This window comes from Branchiostoma belcheri, unplaced genomic scaffold (assembly GCF_001625305.1).
Source record: "Branchiostoma belcheri isolate BF01 breed outbred unplaced genomic scaffold, Haploidv18h27 scaffold73, whole genome shotgun sequence".
NCBI classification, from domain to species: Eukaryota; Metazoa; Chordata; class Leptocardii; order Amphioxiformes; family Branchiostomatidae; genus Branchiostoma; species Branchiostoma belcheri.
This window is the reverse complement of record NW_017804387.1, coordinates 354,916-371,923: the sequence shown is the minus strand read 5'-3', so window position 1 is coordinate 371,923 and position 17,008 is coordinate 354,916. Positions and strand designations below refer to the sequence as shown.

Sequence of the window (17,008 nt, the reverse complement as noted above, 5' to 3'; positions counted from 1 at the left end):
TGAAATTTCCCGCCAGTACTTATAAACGTAAGAACCACTGACGGGCCGTGAGGTAGGGGTAAACTTTTGAATGGGAAGGATTTGTGCAACGCCACTTGGCAGAAAGGTGGTCCAGAATGTTTGCCGGAGCATGGGCTACTTTAAATTTGGCGGCACAGCCTTTATTGTTATTTTGCAGACGATTTTCGTGTCGACTGTGAGCTGTGCCGCCATTGGGGGCTAAGCAGAAGGACGGGGGCAAAGCAGAATTGCGCCGGGGGCGTAGAGGAACGACGGGGGCGAAGCAGACTTTTTGCGGGGGCGAAGCAGAACGGGGCGGGGGCGAAGCAGAACGGCGGGGGCGAAGAGGAAGGAGTTTCATGGGGGTGGAATTACAAAGAAGAATTGCACGGCTAAAAATAAATTTGTACATTTCACCATTAGACCGTAAGAGGGCGCTTTCAAAAGACCTTGGTTGAGCGCATGCAAACGCTTCTATTCCCCTGAGTTGTTGAATATAATCGTATTATTGTGCGGTCGGATGCTAACTAACATGGTCCTTTTTGCAACACTATTTATGTAATACAAACGGTTAATTCCAAGCACATGTCATAAATTAGGAAGACCTAGAAAATAGTGTATTCATTCATTTCGTTGTTTCCAGTTTAACCTTTGACCTCATTCACCTCGTTTTTGAAACGTTTTTTCTGCTCTCCAAGGCTGCAAGACTGAAGTGACAAAATAGGAGATTTTGCTGTGTTCTGAAGATACACGTCGCGGTTGAAGAGTCCTCGAGTACCCTGAGGTATCTGTGTGGTGAGTCGGAAGTGATAAACATTGACAGGAGTATGAGATTAGGGTAATTTGATGTAGGTTAAAGTTAAACATGAAACGCGACGTGCAACAACGCATGCAAGATAAACACATGCAGTCTTGTTTGCAGGCTTCGCGCTTTTAATGTAGGACTGTGGAACGGAAAAAAAACGACATGCGTACCCTCTGGATTAACTAATTTAGCTGCAACATCATTCCCGATGTGCCTAAAGGGATGAAATTAAGGTTTGGACCTGAAAGTGGGGCAGGCAGGTCGACATATTTTATGTGAATGGGGCATACATAGCTGTAACTTCACATGTTGTATGAATTTGGTAAGGTAGCTAACGTTACGTACAGCAATTTCTGCTCAAACTTATAGATCACTTCTACTGTACTGTACTGTGCTCAGATTTCGTCTGAACTTATGATATATTGTTCATGACATTGTCTTTAAATTGATTGTTTCAAATGAGTGTATTCTGTGTTTCCTACATAGAATCTACACTATAATCTGAAAATGTTGGGCTCAGGTTTCATAAAAACTTCAAGGACTTAGGTAATGACCAGAGAGAAACATCATACTCAAGCAGCAAGTACTAGTGTAGAATGTTGAATGTTTAGGAAACAAGAAGCTCTTCTATGTTCTATATACAGACATCCATCTACAGGGCTTGAAATCCTTTTTTTCTGCATACCTGCAATGGTGCATGTAACATTGAAAATTACCTGCACATTTCAACTGTGCCACTTAGAAATTAGGAAGCATTGATCACATGAAAAACCATTGCCATTATTTCTTTTATGCTACATGATAAATCATATCTAACAAGTTACCTACATTTGTACATGGACCGGTACAGGTAAACAGCAGAAGACCTGCACAGCTCACTAAACTGCATATGCAGTTCAGTTGGCATTTTGTGCCTTGATACATTAATGTTATTGTATAGCAATTTATTATCTAGAAGTCTCACCATTATTTGCCAAAAAAAGATGTTTAATGATGTACTTACTAATTTCTGCTTTGCTTCCTTCCAGGTTGCAAGTATGAGTAAACGTAAAGTGCAGTTTGCGGACCGTAGTGATGATGATGATCTGGATGACCAGTTGGAGGCCCTGGGGGGGGAGGGTGGTGGCGGGGACAAACCCAGCCGACCGTCCCGCTTCAAGGAGAAACACTCGCTGGACAGCGACGAGGAGGACAAGGAAGACGACGATGACAAGGGACGTCTGAGCGACGAGGACATCGAAGGGCAGGAGGACGACACCATCATGTTTGACGGCGACATCCGCGTCACCCCGTTCAACCTCAAGGAGGAGATGGAAGAAGGACACTTCGACAAACACGGGCACTTCGTCGCCGACAAGGAGGAAGAGATCCGCGACAACTGGCTGGACAACATCGACTGGGTCAAAATCAAGAAGACAGAAGAGCTACAGAAAGAGAGAGAGGCCAGAGGAGGACAGGACATGCAGGATGAGGCAGAAGAGAGGAGTGAGTTGGAGGTGCTGAGGGAATCACTGCAGTACATGAAACCTGGTGAGACGGTCGCCAAGGCCTTGCGCAGGCTGGGAGGGGGGAAGAAAGTGTCGTCCAACCGGAAGTGGCAGACTAAAAAGGCAAAGGTGGATGATGTGAAGGAAGGAGAAAAGAAGGAGGAAGAAAAGAAAGAACCCACCGAGGAGGACAAGGCCAAAACTGACATGTTGAGGTTGACGGAGTGCGCTGACTACTTTGTCCAGCGTGGCAACTACGAGTTTTACCAGTTCACTTACGAGAGAATTAACTACCAGCTGAAGGGACCAACAGTGCCAGGCATGGCTTCAGGCTCGTCCAAAAGCGAGGAGGACATTCTAGACATGTTCGGGGACAGTCTTGACAAGGAGAAGGGAGGCAGCGCTCAGGCTAAGAATGGAGACACAACAAACAACTCGGAGAGTAAGGAGAAAGGAGAAGATCCAGTGTCAGATGAAGTGTCGTGGGAGTTCAAGTGGGAGAACCAGCCGGATGCGGAGGTGTACGGGCCACACCCCAGCTCACAGATGCTCCAGTGGACAGAGGAGGGCTACTTCCCTGACGGTGTGTTTGTCAGGAAGAGTGGACAAACAGAGTTCTACAACTCCAAGAGAATAGACTTTGAACTCTACACATAGAGAATAGAACCATGAACTGTATAAATAGAATAGGACTATGAACTGTATACATAGAGGTTACAAGTTGAATGATTACTAAAATTCAGGGCTCAAAAAACTGTGTTTACAATTACAAATGTAGGTGGATGAGGACTTTTTTTGCTGCATTGACTGTTACCACCTCAATCACTCACTCACTCAATATTCGCTTTAGCGTCTGTTGTTCCTCGTCTTCTGAGGGTTAGACATGCTTGCACCGATGACTTTTACCACCTATTAAGTTGGTATTACCATACTATAATGGTTTCTGAACAGTTTATGGCATGATCCATACTTCCTAAATTCTGAGTGGTGCAGGTAAAAATTTATCTGTTGCAGATAATTTACAATATTTCCTGCACTGGTGTATGTACATGTATGCAGAAAAAGGTATTTGAGCCCTAAAATTGTATACATATGTGTGTGATGGCCAAACTTTAATCGGTTCCTAACACGTAGGACAGTCCTCTTTAATAGTCATGAAATTTCAGTATTATTGTTGTGTTTTTTCTCTCTTCAATGATGTAGATTCCATAGAATTGATGAAATAGTTGTTTGCACACAAATCTCCTTATTTACATATGTGATAATATGAATGGTTGATGATGATTTAGATCACAAATACATGTACATGTAGTTGATGTTGATGTTGGAAGTCTTTCTGTTCTTATATTGGTTTGTGGTGGTGAAGTTTCCATATAGGTAGTATGGCTCAATATTCGAGTATGAATGAAACCCCATCAAACATGTTACATGATGTTATGTAGGATGTTGAAATGACTTATTCAGAATTATGAAATTGAGCATTAGGTTATGATGGAAGAGCTGATTTATTTGATAATGTGTCTCATGTAAGAAATGTATGATAATAATATGTGTGTTGTAGGTACGTCCATATCATCTTGATTTGTGGACAAGATATGACATACCTGTAGAGAACTTACAAACGTAATAAAAATGATAATGAGCAAGCCCTTTCTCACTAAGGCTAGGATGAAGTCATCCATTTCTTGTGACTTTTAAGTTTAGTTTATTTTTCAATGGTCTGTGATCATTTTTTGAGTTGCTGGTGAAAGAATAGAACTACATGTAGATATTTTGTAGAAATCCAGCAATCTCAGTTTCATTTGTTTCCCCTGTTTTAGCACTCCCATATTTGTAGAACCATGTAGATGGAGTTTGTTTCCAGGTGTATGGAATGCAGGTTAAGTCAGAGATATTTAATATTTAATTCTTAACCCACCTTAATTTATTTCCTTGCTTCTCTGACAATTTACGTTCAAACAAAAGCAAGCAAGCAGATATCAGAAAGAGGGTTAGGACTATATAATAGGAGGAAAACTTGAATATAGCTGTATTTACTCTAAAAAAATATCAGGTTATTTTTTTGGGGCTTTGTTTTCAGCTTTGTTTTCATGGTGATTTTCCTAGTACTAAGGCCACACCAATTTGATTTGTTGTTTATTCTCAGATTCGCCCGGTCCATTTTTTCTGATTTGCAAAAAAAAATATTTTTTTTTAGGTTAAAAAAAAATTTTTAGGTTCTAAATCAACTGCAAAATTCACAATAAAAGACATACTTTGGCTCGAATGGTTGAAGAAAGTCCTCTTCTTCCTAGCTGTTAAAGTCAATGTAACTATCAAACTTTGTTTCATTTAAAGTTCAAAATATATTGTTTTAATTGTTATTGTCTATTGGCCGCTATGCTTCGAAATGGTTTAGAATAAGCCATCGACTTCTTCGTGTATTGAACTGGTGGTTATCTCTAGCTGGACAATTGCAATTGCAAGAGTTGGCTGGAGTAGTAGAAAGTGGCACAAATGTAAGGAAGTCACTGTTGGGAGTTATCGTTGCAAGACATTGCAAAACCGTATGTGCTATATATGCTATTGTGAGACACCAATGCATACTATCTTGACATCTGCGGTGGTGTTATTTTTCTCTATTACATTTTTCACACAAAAAAAATGTAAGAAATGCACATAGCATTTAATGCAGTTTGTTACAAATCGTATAGGTGGCGCGCTTGTGCTACGACAAACTTGAACTACTCTACAGCTAGACAGGTATCTATGGACGCAAAGCAACCTTCGACCAGAGCTTACATTAACGGATACAAACTTGTTACGTCCAATGTAAGCTCTTGAAATAAGAAAAATGTTTTTGTTAACATCTTTGGTGAACTAAAGTTTCCTACAGACTAGTTCAAGTCAAGCCAAAAGAAGTAAATTCGGTGGTAACAACATTGTTCGCGTGACCTGTGTGGCATGTTCCCCTGCCTGTGACACCCAATCTGCTGCTTACTATGTTTTTGTGTTGTGTGTGAAACTTATACCTGTCAGTCAGAGTGGCATTGTCGACCACGAGTGTTGCTTTTTGTGTACAATGACCCCCGGGGAGATCGAGCCCCCACCTTTGCTTTCAATGGAATATTCCATTTCATTCGAGCCGCACGATTTTAACTCACACAGATTATGGTGCAACTTTCTATACTTCCTTTCCACGTTGAGTATACTTTTATTTACGTTTGAGCTGTGTGCTATAGCATTGTGTGCTCCGAGTTTGGTTTTACTTGGCCTCAATGTGATGTTTTGTTGATGATATCTGGCGGACGCCCCCCTTGAATAGGCGAAGAATGGTTCCACCCTTGGATACCCCACAGGCGTTCTGAGCAGTAACTGTAGGGACGAAACTGAACACCGGTCCTGAGTGGTGGCGGCATTCATTACGGGACACAGTTATACCCATCCTCTCTCTGCAAGCGTCAGTGCTCATGAATTCCCACAGCACCTGCTGGCAACCATAGTACCTTTTCTCCCTCGTCTCGTGTCAGGTGCAGAGAACAGCTCGCCATTCGGACGGGACCATGTGGAGACTTGTAGGTGACGGACAGGTGTCACATTGAGCAGGTAGGTGTGTACATGCAGGAGTACTGGGTGAAGGGTTGGCAGCGCACCAGTGATGCATGAAGTGTTGCAGAGATTTTCATACTCGGTTATAGAGCTCCAACATTTCATAAGACTCTTGAACACCAGAATATAGAAATAAATCGATATGCTTCAGTTCAAGACCGGTAGCTAACTTTTAATCAAATTCTATCATTAACTGTATGGTATTTAAGATTTAATTCAGAATGGTTATAAACCCTTGTTGTATCCTTATGGTTTATCATCTATCCATAAAGCTGGAAAAACGTACTTTCTGTCATTTTAAGAGACTGGCGCCATTTTGCAGTGTTTGAATACTTGTCTACTAATTGTTGTAAAACCCGCCACGTTGGGTGACCCCGCGGGAATTTAGGCTGACGTAAATACATGTCACGCCCGACAAGTTGCCACAAACAAACGAAAAGATGTCCAGATCAATTATGGAGCGAATTACATCAACAAATATCTACATTTAATCTTCTCAATTTGTCGTGCATGTTTGTTCTCTGATGATTTGTGGAAAGGGCGACTGTTTTGTGTTGTGCATAGTTGAGCAGTGATGCGGGAAACGATGCACGAGTCTACCTATCCTAATGTTTTCAAGGACTAGAGTTGGGACAATTTTTGGATAAGGGTATTAGACTGGCTTATGATCTCTCAGTTCCGAGTTCATCCGTTCTTTTCTAAGTCAGGGGGACCTCACTTAGTAACCAGATAACATTTTCTGTATCTGTAACTTAGACTTAGACTTAGGGGCTCCCGCGTCTCGTGACGCATGAGGCAGTATCTGTAAGGCTGGTTTAAAAGATTGCATTATATTCACGACTTTAGGATTTAAGTTGCCATTTATTTCGCAAAACAGTCAGGAGAAATGATATTCGGGCATTCTGCCCCTGGGCATATTTTCCACCGAGATTCTTTACTCGGCTTCAATTACCTGGAAACCAGGTGTTTCGCTGCCACCTGCTGGGAGACAGGTAAATCCCTGCCGCACGTCTGGACAGGTGTGTGGAACGCACCAGATCAAAAGATTACGATGTGTGCATTATGGATATCCAAAAGGAAAATCCTACTGTACACAGTGCAGGAACTATGTGTCATAGTGCGTACGTATGTGGGTATTGACTCTGGACACTTTGTGGTCATATATCGGGGTTCACAAGGGCTCTTCTCTCAGATATGTTCGATTAGATAAAAATGAAAATCTTCACTTTAGAAAAAATTGATAGCGATCAGACGGCTCAATAAGTGAGTGTGAAAAAATAGCCAGATCTTTATCAAAAACAGGTGGTGCAAGATAGTTTTAGCTTGGACTTTAGAGTTGTCCCTGGGTTCGATAGAAAGCGGACAGAATTGCAGTCTCAGACAGGTTCTTCCCGGCAATCTAGCATAGATAAGAGGTCAGTACTGTTGATGACTATACAAAGCACGTGTTAGCTACCCCACAACATATGAGTAAAAATATCCCCTTCGCCTGTCTTTACCGCATAGACGCGCATACAGAACCAGTCAACCTGTTAAGTATTGTACCGCGCCATTGTTGTTGGAAACTTGACCAGGCACCCTCGATACATGTCCGCTTGAAAAGAGCGGCCTAGTGGTACACGGCGCGGTAAACCCCGTGAAAGGCTTGTTTACGAGTTGATTCCGTGTCACAACAAATACACAATGTGGGGGGATCTTCTGAAGAGGATAGTCTTGCCTGGTTACTCGTGGTCGCTTCACCGGTTCGACCCTTTTGTTTAAATGTCTTCCGCAAACAAACCGGTGAAAATCTGTGTCCGAGCCTACATCTACCTCTAAATACGCAATGAAGTGTCTGATTGTTGGACAGAAAAAAAGGTTGTGCGAAAGAGACAACATGTCGGATGAAGAAGACGAGTCATTGGAAAGCGACGATGTAAGGTTTGCATAGCAGTTAGGGCGTTTGTGAGATTCTTTTCAAGCTACATTGGTCATGTATCAGGTTTGTCGTCTGCGGTGGTATGCGGTGTATTCAGAATATTGTGATGAACTTCTGATGTGGTGTGAAAGGGGGCGAAGGCACGCCGGGACAAGTATCATGGTCAGCGGAATCAACACTCACTGACAGAAATCCAGCAAAAAGATGCTGGTAATTTTGAACTTTGCAAACGATAGAGGCCAACCTTTGCAAAATATGCAAATTCAAGATGGCGGAGACAATCAACGTACACTACTATCAATACGTTCAACCCAATTCGCCCAAACGTTCAAACAGTGTTGCTAATTTAACGACAATAGCTGTCACAGTTGCCGTCGCGTTTGTCAGGGCTTTGCGTCATGCTGTTCTGGCCAATCTTTTAAATGTTATGCGTTCCGACAAATCGGCAAATTTCAAGTACAAACACGCTGATAAAGGGTAGTAATTCAAAAGGCAACTACAGTGTTAACTAAACAAACAACCTGTCCAAACAGGGCGCGCTTTATACGATAATCTCTGGGTGCAAAGTCTGTAGCGACGAAAGCACGGGGACCGCGAGTGCATGTCGTGTTGTCACTCATGGTCTGGAGTACCTCTTAAGAGGGATTGCACGAAACACTGGTTCTTTTAATTAAGGAGCTTTAAAACCTTAAACCTTAGGACAAATATGGGTAGAGAAGAGCTGTAATGTTTCTGACAGCTCTGTTCTTCAACCGACTGTCACGAAAAGCGCCGGCGGGGCGCCACCAGGGCTCTCGCGCGATATCTGCTCAGAGACGGCGAAAGTCCACGTCAACTGGTGACTATCACCATGACCGAATCTGTGCGCCATGACTACACCTATTCAGGTTTAAGTGTTTTTCATTAGCACTGTTTAAAAGTATCCTTCCCAAACAAAACAAGAAAGAAAAAAGCAAAGCAAACAGAGTCAAGCAAAATAACAAAATCTAACCCACAGCCGGGCTGTTGTTGTAATGTAAAGCCACGCGAAAGTATCTCCATACTCCACTTTCTATTTTCTAACCAAGCAAAATGATCTATCCTAGTAATACACACTATTGTAAGAACTACACATGCATATGTTACATCTTTACTAGCTATAGCAACCAAGTTATGAACCCTTTTCAAGACCTTTTCTTCACGTATAGATGTTTTTTTGGCCCAAGATTGCTTTAATATGTCCTTATCTTTACCAATAAAGGGAATACATCTGTTTTGATATGTCTAATAACAGCTTTCAAGTCTTTTTTTTTTAATTCGTGCCCGATCCCAGGAGTTGGAACTTGGGGGAGAGAAAACCGCCATGCAGCAGCCACTCGACCTCCAACAGATCCGGCATCAGCAGCGCCGCGTATCGGCTCTCTTGGCAACTGCACGTCACGAACATGCACCGCCACTGGTAAGAAAGCGATGCAGTAAACGGCGTGCTGTTAAAAGAATTGTGAGTTTTTCTGATCCTTTTTTTTTGTCGTTTATGGGGAGACCGCCGGTGTAAGGTACAGTGAGGTGTCGTTCATTATTCGCTTACTCAACTTTAGCCTTACCGTCAGCTTTACTTAGGATATAGGGATTTTCTACTGCACACCCAGGGATTGTCTCACCTGCTGACGTTCCAGACACCTTCCTCAGAGCTTCTGACTGGAGCACTGACGTTTGATTTTTTTATGATGCTTTATTAGATATCCATTAGATTAGATATCAAATCTAATCTATTTCTTCCTGGATTCATAAAACACAGAATACACAAATGTAATTACAAATTAAGGCACATAACATAACATAACATAACATAACATAACATAACATAACATAACATAACATAACATAACATAACATAACATAACATAACATAACATAACATAACATAACATAACATAACATAACATAACATAACATAACATAACATAACATAACACCTGCATCCATTAGACTACAACTAGCCTAAAACTACAAAGCAATAAACAATAACAACTACAAAGCAACACGACATTACCAGATCGCTTTTGGGAGGTCAGAGGTCGCATACTATGATACAATGTTCAGCTTCTTGCTTGTGTCAGTACCTTACCACCAGTGCTTTAAGGGTTGGTTTGTATCTATCTTGTGAGTTATCATGTCATTTATGATGTTCTTGAACAGTGTTGGTGTGGTAGACCTGGCGTGTGGTGTGAGGTTGTTGTGAGATTTTATACATCTGTAAACGAATGTTCTTTTCATTGCGGTTGTCTTCGGTTTAGGCAGTCTTAAGCCACCTCCTGTCGCAAGTTGGGTGCTATGGGCATGGCCATGAGAATTGTCTATTCGTTGTAACCTGTCGTAGAACACTTCTGGTTTTTCAGCTACCAAAATTTTATTGAACATCATTGGTGTGTTTTTGCATAGTCTTCCTTTCACTGATAGCCAGTTCAACCTTTCATGCATAGTGTTCGTGTTACAGTTGAACTTTTCATCAACGTATGTGGCGTTTTGTGGCTAGAACACAATCCCAAACGTGTACCGACGTATCCGGTCGGGTGGATCAAGGAAGCGGTCCGGATATGTAAGTCGACCCCAGTGATGAACCGGGACGAGGGGCGCTACAAACTCGATCACGTTTGGGATTGTGTTCTCGCCGCAAAAGCGCCACCTATAGCGGCGAAAAGCAGCACTCCAGTGAAAAGTTCCAATTTTCTTTGATTTCCAGTATGAAAGTGAAACAAGACCGACGAAGGCGCCCACGGGACTGGCATTGGCTATCGAAGACCAGTACCCGGATGTTGGGGACATAGCTGAAACGTCAGTACGAAATAGGTGAGAAACGTTAACGGTGTAATTACGTTGTATAACATACGTATGTGATGCTCAAATCTGAGCACATTTACACTATGATAGCTATTAACCTTTGTAAGGCTATGTTGATTTGATTATAGGGATGACATCCTCTGGGAACGTTACCCCCAAAACTGATGCGAGTGTGCGAATAAAAAAACGTCTGGCAAAAAAACTTGCCTTCATGATGAAATCTATGTGATTATGAAGGTTGAACAAAGGACTAAACACACATGGTATGGTATGGCGAATGGTAGATTCTTCATTTTCATATCTTCACATTTTCTTATTTGCCTTTGATGTTGATTTTGTAATTCTACGACATTAGCATCATTTTCCATTTCTTTTTGCAATTTACGGCATGTCTTTGCTTATATTTTGCAGCTGCTTTGCACGATTTACAGTTTAGTCGAAAACGTCTTTTTAAACGAACGAAAATCCATGCGTATACTAGTAATCAAATCATCATGGCATAAACCAAAATACTAAGACAACAGGAAGCTGAATAATGTTTCTTCTAATATTCTTACAGATACACACAGAAGAATTACAAGAAGTATCTCGACAAGCTAAACCTTGCGCAGCTGCGCCACTCTTACGACGAGAGCGTGGTCCAGTCTATCCGGCAGGGGAAGATGGAGGTGGCCACTCTACAGAACCAGCTCGTCTCTCGCTCGCTCGGCTCCATGGAAAAGGAGGTTCAGCTCGTCGCCAACCGCAGAGCCTCGATAGTGAAGAGTCAACTGAGTCTCAGTAGTAGTAGCATGTCTACGGGGCGCGCTCCTACCATTAGTGAAAGAACTATCTATATCCCCAGCGGACAAGACGAGGAAGATCCCACCGAGTACGACACTCCTCTAGTGCGGTATCAACACGGCGACATCGGCGCAGGGAAAAACCTGAACGTCAAACTGACGGACGAGGAGTTCGAGGAGTGGAAGAGGAAGCACGGAGGGCTGGACTCGTTTGACAACACCCCGGTGGCTACTCCCGGGGAGAGGAGAGGCTGGGGGCAGGGGGCACAGAGGGACTCTGACAGCCGGAGGGGGAGGGGGCTGGGGAGCAGGGGGGCCGGTTCTCGTGGTAGAGCACGGGGGCTAGGCGGCATAGACGAGACGGCAGACTTGGCTGAGAGGGAAGCAGAAAGGGAGCGTGCAGAACTGGACGAACTTCAGAAGAACATGCTTCTCTACAATCGGCACGGGATGACCGACTCCGCCATGCAGCAATACAAACTGAAGGAGTTACAGAGACAGCGTCAAGCGGCTAGGGCGAAACTCGGAAACGGTCAGGGACCACCGGGCTCCGGTTTCACGGGCAGCAACGCAGCGGACGCCGAAGACGAATGGGAGAGAGAGGAAAGAAGGCGAAGAGAAGAGGAAAGAGAGTATGCTAAGTACGCCACCAGGCATTCTAAGATGGAACTGCACCGTCAGGCCTACATCAAGGCCCTGTCGAACGCGCGCATGAGAAAATTGCCAAGGGAGCCGTGGGAGCTAGCAACGAAAACTACGCGTGCTTACACGTTTTCTTACATCAACCACAGACCTGCGTGCCGATGTGAAAAATGTCTTCAACGGAAACCGCGTGAGAAAAAGGAGAAGGGAATTCCAGGGATGAAACTTATCTTTGGCGAGATCAATATGTATGATTTTTATCCGAGAAAGAAAAGGAAGAACGCACCGAAGTCACCTCCTCCCTGGGTCCGCGAGAGGGCGCTGCAGCACAGTCTCTCCTTGATGGGCATTCGGCGGGAACTGGACAGAAAGAAACAAGAAGACGAGGTGGACAAGGAACTACAGCGCCTTGGGATGGGAATCAGGAACGAACAAGTGATCGGCAGGGCGTCAAAGGTACAAGAAGTTAAAGACAGCGCCCTTCATGGCGGACTCGTGACCAAATCTTTCATGGCTACACAACCGGCAAGAACAGTCCAGAAAACAGACATTACCCCCTCCCAAACTAGTCAGTCTAAACTGCTGAGTTACAACACTCCCGTTAGTCGGACGAACAGCATTTCGAATTCTTTAAACGTGAAGAGGCCGCCGTTACCGGAACTAACAAAAGGGCGGTACGTTTCCCTCTCTACAGAAGCTAATGATTTAGAAACATAGGAACCACACACTGGTCACGAGGACAGGACAACAAACTTTCCTAACGCCACCTATGCCTTTCCAGGTGTCTTAAAGGTATCCAATGCAATTTCAGGGAGGCAAAACAAAACAAAACATTCTGGATGGGGAAATCTGTCTAGTATTGACATTTACTGCCATTCCTTAGCACATTTTCTTAATCATTTCAAGCTACTTGAGGCATCTCTTTATCATGAAACCACCCATAAATATTTTTTTTAATTTATCTAATCTTCAGACACCTGGGTGACCTAGTTCAATTTTGACAAATTGATTTTCCCAGTACAACGATACAATAAAGTCAAAGATACAAACAAAGACCGATATAACAAATCAGAATCGTTATCCATAACTCGTGTCGATTTAAACAGTCCAGGTCGGCTTTCAATTTGGAGGTCAGAGGTCAATTTACATACTGATTAGGTAATTAAGTTCTTCAGAGCAGTCTTGAAAGATTTCAAGGTATAGATAGATAAATAGCCTAAACTACGATACAAAACAAGCAACCGTTTTCCGTCAGCGACACCATATTTTTAACCTCACAGATATCAGTATGCTATGGGATAGGATTGATTCAACTTACTACATTAAACGAATGACCAGAAAATTGACTTTGAAAATCTAGTTTAGTCGCCCTGAAATTGCATTTTATGCCTTTAAAGATTCTGAAGCATAAACATATAGATATGTTATATACAAACCGTTTCCAAGAGCACCGCTTTTTGGTATAATCTTCAAGCTGATACCATACCATCCTACTGTCATGACGTCCTAAGGCCACACTGACTTAATTTTATGGATGACATCCGCGCGCGCATTGATTTTCGTCTGTTCTCAAGAAAAAAAAAAAGATCACATCCACCGAGGCTCTGGCCTAGCCTCCTGTGCAGGACCCGCGGCCTGCACAGGAGGCTAGCTCTGGCCTGACTCTGGGCCTTGGTAGTCCATGGAAGTTAGCGACAATATGAAGCCGGGCACCCAGACTGCCGAAGCTCCACGACTCAAGAACTCAGTACATACGTACAGTGCCGATTAATAAATTCCATAAAAAGCCTGCATGTGCCGGCTTGTAGCATACGTCGCTATGTACTGCCGCAAATTCACAATACCAGCTTTATATTCCTGTGGTTTTATAGCATTTTCATTTTTGCCGGAATTTTTTTTATTCGCCCGCGCGCACGTGAGGTTTGGGGGTCTTCAGAGGATGTCATCCATAAAATTAAGACGGCGTGGCCTAACCGCTGAAAACACAATCTTCGAGCATATTCGTTCGGGGGCAGGGAACGATCAAGTTGTATATGGCCACCCGAGTTACCACTTGCCCCTAGGTGGGATACTGCCTGGCCAATTTCATATCATCTTGCCAACTTCATACAGTTACCTAAAGGTCTGCTTAGAGATTAAACTACAAGGACACCTTGATTTGTTGTCATACAATGATGTGCAATATGTATATAGATATGGAGTACTTTATCCGTCATTTTATAAAAGTGCATGATTCACATACATGGGGGTGTTGAGATCTAGTTGTAATCTCCAAGCAGATCATACGATGATAAGGTAGTCCAGAGTACAACACTAGACACTGCTCTGGCCAATGGATACTGCATTGTCACCGTATGATCTGCTTGGAGATTAGTCTAGTTGCATCGTGTGGTGTGCCGAACTCAGGGAAACATTTTGTACGTCCATTCGCATTCCCAGGAAAGATTAAAACTAACATATTGAATGTATTTGTGTTTGTGCTTCATTTACTGTGTGGAGTGTCAAATACTCGATCGCTCTTTCCACTCTAAGCTCTATCTGTCCAACATGTACATATGATTTACATGGCCTATTATATATATGGGGTTTATATGTTTGAGCATGTGTGTATCTAAATGTAATTTACTATTATTGACTTGACTCAGGTGAAAATGAGTACTAGTACCTAGGTTCAGTTAGGGACGTCCTCTTGGATAGGATGTGAAGCGGGGGCCCGATGTTTAAATTGGGGGGTGGGAGTGGGGGGGGGGGCACCTTAAGCACGTTAAAAATCCCACCATGTTTATCCAAAAGGCTGGGGACCTTCCCGGTGTGAGTGGTTCAAACCTTACAGTCTGGTCTCAGGTTTGACATCTTGAAGAGGCGATAGTCACCTGTTAGGTCAATCCTTCAACAAATGCAGTAAAGTTTCATAGATAAATATAGGCCAACAGATACTTCACTCCCCCGATCAGCTATCATGCAATTAGTAAGTAGCTAGTGTATGTTTATGTGTTTGTTCGACAGATCCCCATTTGTGAACATATCCATATAATACACCATTCCTCCTGGAGTTATCATCTTGTTGGAGTACATTAAAGAATGACATACAGTTTCGATGAAAGTTAGTCACTAGCCAAAAGCAGTTGATGCTACTTGAAACGTCTGACAGCACGTTTCCAAAATCTATCCAGATGCTCGAGTAACTGTTTTCTCTGTAACCCACAATTTCCACACAGAACAAAACGCCATGGAAGTCGTTCTCGTTCCCTTTGATGACCCGCTCCTGATCAGTACTACCCTGAGAACGAGTCCATCAAACAGACGCCATGCCCAATTAGTCCGGCCATTTCACATACCGGACCGCCCCCCTACATGAATGTTGCTTTGTTAACTATAGAGTCCAAATTAGCCCACATGACATGATTGAGGTATTAGAAAATTGCTGGGTCAGTCCCCTGCCTTGTTACTATAATACAACAATACCCGCTATTCAATGGACACCAACAGTCGCAGAGTGCGAGGTGTTATAATTTATGCTTAGCCATGCCAATAACTGCTCTCGTTTTTCGGACAAATATTAAGTCTACAATTAAGAAAATGTGGCTTCGGTCACTCTTTATTTGGCAAGAAAGTACTATAAACGCATTATATAGGCCGGTCTAATATTTTCGTTTCATGCATATGCAGCTTTCCTTATATCTTCGTCGCGTATGTAGTGAGTTGTTTTAACATGTAGCAAACTATCCGCATTCCGGGGAACATCCGTTCTTCCTGCCATCTGCGTCCTGTGATGTTCAAACAGATGACTTGGATAAGTTTAATGACTTTCTCTAAAAGCAGCTTCAAAGCGAATTAACGAATTAAAGGCATTTAATATGATAAATAGGGTGGCAAAACAGAAAAAATATTCTGGATGGGGAAATCTGATATGAACAGTTACTGCCATTTCTTAGCACATTTTTGTTATCACTTCATACTTGAAGCGTTTGAAATGGCCCAGAAACAAGCTACATGAGTCGTCTCTTCATTTTTGGCCTTGGCAAGTCGTCTATTCGTTATTTTGCCTCGCAAATATTAGTATGCAATGGGATGGGGTTGTTTCAATTTACTGAATTAAAAGAATGACCAGAAATTTCACTTTGAAAATCCTGAAAATTCACTTTGAAAATTTTTCCACCCTGAATTAAATTACATTGCATGCCTTTAAGGTAGTGGGACCCCTTGACAAAATTATATTGTCTGGTTGCTGATATTAGGAGGTTCTAAGCCTCCGTGGAATGTTTTGTCGTGCCATGATGCAAATTAAAACACGGTCGGTAATCGCTAAAATATGTGCTGTTGGACACATTATAGGAGCGGAACAAAGGCAACAGCTATGTACATACATACTCTGTAGTGGTGACAATAGACAGACACCGTCAACAGATCTAGAACGTGTCTGGTGTCACGCCACGTCTCGTTTTGGGATGAAATATTACAGAGAAAGGAATGTCAGGTACATCTAGGGCAATACTAGTAACGTTAGTGCGCCAGCCGTATGAAAAGAGGGAGGGGGGTGAGTTAAGTCCAAAACCATGGTCCTCTCTTGTTTCATTGACTGGGTGAAGAAAGAGATGACCATGACACACAAAATCTAATACGAGGTCTCATCAAGACCTACCCACCTACCAAATATCAAGACAATCCACCCAAGCCTTCTCGAGTTATCATGATTATGATTTACACACACACGCGGATGCACGCACGCACACACAGAAAGAGAGAGAGAGCGAGAGACACACACACACACACACACACACACACACACACACACACACACACACACACACACACACACACACACATACACACACACACGACACACACACACAGGGACAAACNTAGTGATACATGCAGGACATAACGTTACATAGTGATACTTACAGCGTGCTTCGCTCTGACAAGACTCCGTGCATCGGTACTCCTGGCCGCTGGTCAGTCCGTG

At 42.9% G+C, this 17,008-nt stretch overlaps 3 protein-coding genes across 6 annotated transcripts in view; 2 read left to right on the top strand and 1 right to left on the bottom strand.

The window, feature by feature from the left end:
- Positions 1-9,487, bottom strand: part of LOC109485168 — a 36,876-nt gene extending 27,389 nt beyond the window's left edge. The window contains exon 1 of the mRNA XM_019788619.1: positions 9,439-9,487. The gene's annotated coding sequence lies outside the window, so the exon portion shown is untranslated. The remainder of the gene's footprint in view (positions 1-9,438) is intronic.
- LOC109485170 (CD2 antigen cytoplasmic tail-binding protein 2-like) lies at positions 665-3,950 on the top strand. Its single transcript, XM_019788621.1, has 2 exons — positions 665-795; positions 1,834-3,950. Exon 2 carries the CDS (start codon positions 1,843-1,845, stop codon positions 2,947-2,949), a length of 1,107 nt encoding a protein of 368 aa, XP_019644180.1. The 5' UTR covers positions 665-795; positions 1,834-1,842; the 3' UTR covers positions 2,950-3,950.
- LOC109485158 lies at positions 5,639-13,333 on the top strand. 4 transcript variants are annotated; one of them, XM_019788597.1, is made up of 4 exons: positions 5,639-5,877; positions 9,111-9,278; positions 10,521-10,627; positions 11,178-13,333. In XM_019788597.1, exons 2-4 carry the CDS (start codon positions 9,141-9,143, stop codon positions 12,757-12,759), a joined length of 1,827 nt encoding a protein of 608 aa, XP_019644156.1. In that variant the 5' UTR covers positions 5,639-5,877; positions 9,111-9,140; the 3' UTR covers positions 12,760-13,333. The 4 variants fall into 4 exon arrangements, with proteins under 4 accessions (XP_019644156.1, XP_019644155.1, XP_019644157.1 ...); XM_019788596.1 differs by lacking the exon at positions 5,639-5,877 and adding an exon at positions 7,737-7,795; XM_019788598.1 differs by lacking the exon at positions 5,639-5,877 and adding an exon at positions 8,807-8,813.
- The last annotated feature ends 3,675 nt before the right edge of the window (positions 13,334-17,008 follow it).